The sequence below is a fragment of the Protomyctophum bolini genome (genome assembly GCF_963924005.1).
Source record: "Protomyctophum bolini genome assembly, chromosome: 13".
In the NCBI taxonomy this organism is placed as follows: domain Eukaryota; kingdom Metazoa; phylum Chordata; class Actinopteri; order Myctophiformes; family Myctophidae; genus Protomyctophum; species Protomyctophum bolini.
Genome location: NC_137874.1, coordinates 11,434,581 through 11,440,535, shown reverse-complemented (window position 1 = coordinate 11,440,535; position 5,955 = coordinate 11,434,581). Strand labels below are relative to the sequence as shown.

Genomic DNA, 5,955 nt, shown 5'->3' with positions numbered 1-5,955 from the left:
GTGCAGCCCGGCCCACCACAGGCTCATAGTCAGGCGTCCATTGTTATTATTGTAGATTTGAAGGATTTCCTACCTGGCTGCCATGTGCTGAATGCACCGCTGTGGCAGGAAAGAATTAAAAGCGACCTTGAGGGTGTCACAACGGCTCGATCACACACTGTCTTAGCGGCTTCCTCCGCCTCCCTCCTGCATCCTGACGGGGAACAGGAACGGATGTCGCACCTCACGTCATGTCTACTTGTACCGTCTGTCGCCGCTCCCAAAGGTGTGTGTGTTTATCGAGGTGTTGTAGTTTTGTGTATATTAATACTTAAATAGTCCCACAGGGGAGCTGTGTTGCTGTCGAACCAATGCAGATGCCATTGATTCCTTTCCCCCATTTTCTCCTAATTTAGTTATTACTGATTTCCCCTGTGTACTCACGGTCACTGCTGTCACTGCTAACTGCTTTCATAGCAGTCTACACATGCACGAGCGTCTCATCCAAATGTATGCTGTGAGAGCAATATTATCATTGACAGATTTATGCATGGGCTTGAGCCCGTGGGCCCAGGACTCCAAAACCAATTTATTTAAAACCAACAGAGAACTTTATTTAATGTTTATACTACTGCACCTGTACTATCAGAATGCTCGTTACATTAAAAAATAATTCCAAGTCAATAAGTTGACTTAAAATGACTTGGGCAGAAAATTATTTTAGAATGTAACTAGAACTGCACTCTGTCAAGTGCCTACTTGCTTGTTGCACACAAGTAGGCCATAAATTGTCTATTAGTGCGCAAGCAGAGCGAGCAAGTACTGTCGACCGCTACAAACTGTCAAATCTCAGTTTCTCTGTGAAAGAAGAATATTAATTACCTTCATGTTCTTCTATTTAAGCATTTCAAATTCATTCTTTTGTTACGTAATTAACAACAATCAATTGCGTAATGTTGTAATTAATACGGATGAGTGACGGCTTTCGATGGTGACGTATATGTCGATCAGTGTCGGGTGGATTAAAGGAAATGCCTCTATGTACTGTATATGTAATTTGTAAGTTGATTAGGTATACTGTGGTTACTTTGCGTATGCCCCGTTTGATGCGTATGTACCGTAGCAGCATAATGACGTCAGGGTATAACTGGTATAACTAGCTCTCAATGATGACGTAATAAAGATGTGGATTAAAGGAGCCAATGCCAGAGTGTAATTGGTTGTCGATGGTGACGTAATGACGATATGTTTTAGTGTCGGGAGGATTAAAGGTAATGCCCCTGTATACATGTATGTAATCTGGCACCACTGCCATATCAAGCACAAGTAGTCATTACGTCATACGCTGACACGGCGCATACACATCAAACGGCGACATACAAAAACGAAAACTATTACTTGCGCGCTCTGCTTGCGCAAGTAACCACATATGTCGGTCCCTCGTCAATCGGGAATCACTGTTCTTAACCCAACATGCATGCATGCATACATGCATACATACATACATACATACATACATACATATGCAGTCTAGCCTAACTTGGACGCCTCTGCCTTGCAAAGTCCCCAGTGAATAGGCATTTTGCCCTTCACTGGTAACCCTATTTTGGATTAGTTTTAAATATATGAAGGTATTGTGGGCTGGGCTTTTTACAAAAAAGCCCCCCCTTTTAAATACTACACACATACATACATACATACATATCTACATGTATACATTTCAGAAGTTTTAGCAGTTTTTAAGGACCCACTTTTAGGCCAGTGCACCAGAGCAAGCTCTTGCCTTTTTTTAAACCCTACCCATTTTAACCAAATACATACATACATAAATTTATTTTCTTACATACATTTCTTTTCTTTTTTTATTAAGTTGAGAAAGCAGAGACATTTGTAAGGGATCTCTAACCCGCCACAAAAAAACAAACTCATAAGGCTGGTCCATGCCCACTTTGCTGCTCATGTAAGCTGCTCTCTCTCTCTCTCTCTCTCTCTCTCTCCCCTGTGCAATGATGCAATGTAGGCTATTTCATCACATTGTTATACCTTATTAGGCAGTCACTTGTTCTTGTGTTGATGCTGTATCAACTACCACCAAAGTCAAAGCCTATAGCTGATACGAAATACTAGCTTTGCTGTCAAAACTCACAGAATGGCCTTTCTTTTTCTTCATGCGACTTAAAAATATGAATGCAAAAAATATACTCGTGCGTTTCTGGTCCTAAGTTCAGGTTGGAGTAGCTTTGGGTATATCATGTTGTGATGCATGGCTCTGTGTTGTTCAGGTTGGAGTAGCTTTGGGTATATCATTTTGTGGTGCATGGCTCTGTGTTGTTCAGGTTGGAGTAGCTTTGCGTATATCATTTTGTGGTGCATGGCTCTGTGTTGTTCAGGTTGGAGTAGCTTTGCGTATATCATTTTGTGGTGCATGGCTCTGTGTTGTTCAGGTTGGAGTAGCTTTGCGTATATATCATTTTGTGGTGCATGACTCTGTGTTGTTCAGGTTGGAGTTGCTTTGGGTATATCATTTTGTGGTGCATGACTCTGTGTTGTTCAGGTTGGAGTTGCTTTGTGTATATCATTTTGTGGTGCATGGCTCGGTGTTGTTCAGGTTGGAGTAGCTTTGGGTATATCATTTTGTGGTGCATGGCTCGGTGTTGTTCAGGTTGGAGTAGCTTTGCGTATATCATTTTGTGGTGCATGGCTCGGTGTTGTTCAGGTTGGAGTAGCTTTGCGTATATCATTTTGTGGTGCATGGCTCGGTGTTCGCCCCCGACCGCCGTCGGTCATCGGCTTCCTCCTTGTCCTTCTCGTGGTCCTCCTTGGGCGGGCCGACGGGAGGAGGAGGGAGGTGGAGGTTACCCCAGGACACAGGCTCAGACTTCTTCATGACGATCTCCATCTTGGCCGCCATCATGTTCACCACGCTTCGACCCGCGTCGATCACTCCCCACAAATTTACGTTCTTCTTAAACTCCTTCTCCCCCTCGAATATGACGTGGATGTTGAGCGCGACGCCGTTTGCCTCCACGTAGCTCAGATCTGCGTTGGCGTTCTTGGCGTAGATGGAGATGGTGACCTGGCTCCCGGTTTGGTGCCAGTCAAACCGACATGGGACCGCCTTCTTACCGGTGTCCTTTTTCCTCCATAGGTGTGTTCCCGTTTTGCAGCCTTCTTGAGAGAGAAAGGTGTTGAAGTCAGATGTCTTGCTCTTACAGCAACTCCAGTACTTCATGCCTTCATGGAAAACAGGGAATCCGACATGGTAGGAGCACGCCTCGTCGTTGCTCCCCTGCCCTTCGAAACCCTTAGTGCAGCCTCCGTTTAAACAGGATGTTCCGATCTTGATCTCGTTGCCGTCCTCCTCTTTCTTCTGCGTGGTATCTTCAGACGGCTTCAGTTTCTCCAGAGCCTGCTTCAGAGAAGGAGAGATCTTGTGCTGAAGCCTCGTCATCGGCTCCTCGCCACTTGGTCTGCTTATAATGACCAGAGGCTTTGGTGCAGAGACGATATACTCGCAACACTTTTTGTCATCTTTCTTGTCCTGTGATGTTGCGTCAGGCTTTACTACAGGCTCGGGGGGCTTTTCGTCGTTGTGGGGACCTTTTGTGCAACCGGCGATGCTGAGAAATTCGGAGAAGTCTGTGGTTTTGCTCTCGCAGCAGGACCAGCCCTTCAGAGCATCGTGGAACACCGGGACGCCTGGATGGAAGGTGCAAGCGTCGTCAGAGTTGTTTTCTGGCTCAAAGTGCTGGCCACAGGCTTTATTATAACACAACGTTGACATGGTACTATGGACGCTGGTCGACGGTTAAAGAAGGTAAATGACCAGGAAAACAACGTGTAAAGCTCAGAGAGTTACGGCCCGATGTATTATCCACAGACGTCTGGTTGCTGCATTCACTTTATATAGTTGATATCTAGTCTATAAATTCAAGTTATGTGCCCATATATGGACTGGACATGCCCCACGTCAGCACAAATCGGCATATGATATGCCCATCTATGGACTGAACATGCCCAATGCAAATGTACAAATTCTATGGTGCCTTGTTGCTGTTGGGACCAACTGGACCAAATGCGGTATGCAAATCTCTGCCAGACTCGGTTGCCTACCCCAGGGCTGTGTCAGTCGTGGAGCGCAGCTGTCAGGACAGAATGAAACTGTTACGAAGGCCTACACGTTAGCTAGTTTAAATCAAACAGATCACTATTGTTGAGTTCTAATTAGTCATTACATCCATGCCATATAGACTCACATATATGGCCATCTACTAAATCCCATATGGTGCTGACTGACACGTCTACGTCTGACATCATGGCCTCCAAATGTGGCTGAACATGGCTGACCTATCGTGACATCACAGAGATGACACAAGCACCCCACGAGTTTTGCCCTGATTGCATCTAAAACATTTAACTTCACTACAACTATGGCCAAACCTAACCCTAACCTCACAAACACTATGCATAACCCTAACCTTAACCCTCAGAGAAAAGAATCCGAAACCTAACCTCAAAACCCTGGAAAGAGTGAATCCCAATCTCCAACAGGACTCTGGACATCATCAGGATGCCAGGCCTGTATCATATATGACCCCGTATGCTTATATACTCCCTTGGCTTGATCCCATAGAGTTATATATGAATAGAGAAGACACCCGAGTTCTCCTCCCATCCACTTGCATTAAGTTGCTCAAAAGCGCATGAGGCGATTTCACTCCTCCTTCCTGGTAGGAACAGAGTGCATTCTGGGATGGATTTGCCTCAAACACATGAACGCGCTGCCGTTAACTATCATTGTGCCGCTTGTGCGCGTTCACGTATGAAACATTCGTTCACGTGTCATGGCCTCAATCACATGAACGTGCGCAATGATAGTCAACGGAGCAGCTCTGGCTCGAGCTGCAATGACAAATTCGGCCACTATGTCCATTTCGCCTCAGGGTTTCCTCTGGGTGCCTTCTCTATTGTTGCGAACGCAGTGAGCACTTACTATGAGACCTAGCAGATCATGTCTGTCTGTGTGTCTGTGTGTCTGTCTGTCCCGCTATCCAAATATGGAGTGTGTTGCATCAGCAACCACTCAGCTCCATATATGGGCACAAAAGGGGCCAGGTCCACTCAGCTCCATATATGGGCACAAAAGGGGCCAGGTCACATATACAGTAACAGCGGGACAGACACACAGACAGACAGACAGACAGACAGACAGACAGACATGATCTGCAGGGTCTCAGCTGCGTTCGCTTCCCGCGTTTGCGCGTCTTACTGGTATATATACTCTAAGCTTGATTCACTAGTTTACTTGAACCACCTTCCGAACCACACAGGTTAGATATCCCGGTTTGAGTTCTAATCAGTCCTAGTCCTATAGCCTTTGAATAACATGTCATTTCCTTTTAGTAGTCTTTTTCAGAAGCTGTGGAGAAAAATAGTTTGTATTGTTAAATCACTTTTGTCCTTGCGCTGTTTTAGAAGGTCTAAAAATGTGTGTTTCCATTTTGGTGCAGATCATTGCCTTTTTTGTTTGCTACAATGACAACGTAAAACGATGGAAAATCTTGTCAAACAGAAATAGGCACGGCCATATAAAAATACACTGAAAACCGAGTCCATTAAATTAAATGAATGAGATAAATTAAACATCATTCAAGAACTGAACATTCCCAGTTCCTTTCCACTGCGCATTAATTCCTCTAATATAAAATAAAAGGAGGAGGAGAAACGACTTCCCATGTAAACATTATAAGAACTTAGTCAACTTACTGTTCACATCATGAGGTATTGCCCACCTGCCGGTTCTCAGCAAACATGCACATCTGTGCCTCATTTACAATTAACCAAAGCAAGAGATGGCACAGTACGTGTCACAGCGCTGCCTCCTTGCGTGTTGTTCATCGAACCATCATTGTGCTGTGTTGTGCATACTGTACATGTAAATGGGGCGAGTTTGCAGAGCATGCATTGTCTTACCAT

At 44.9% G+C, this 5,955-nt stretch overlaps 1 protein-coding gene across 1 annotated transcript; it reads right to left on the bottom strand.

The window, feature by feature from the left end:
- Window positions 1-2,716: 2,716 nt before the first annotated feature.
- LOC308327516 (cysteine and histidine-rich domain-containing protein 1-like) lies at window positions 2,717-3,763 on the bottom strand (the record flags this gene model as incomplete). The annotated part of the gene is made up of 1 exon (XM_080781037.1): window positions 2,717-3,763. One exon carries the CDS (start codon window positions 3,761-3,763, stop codon window positions 2,717-2,719), a length of 1,047 nt encoding a protein of 348 aa, XP_080637163.1.
- Between the last annotated feature and the right edge of the window lie 2,192 nt (window positions 3,764-5,955).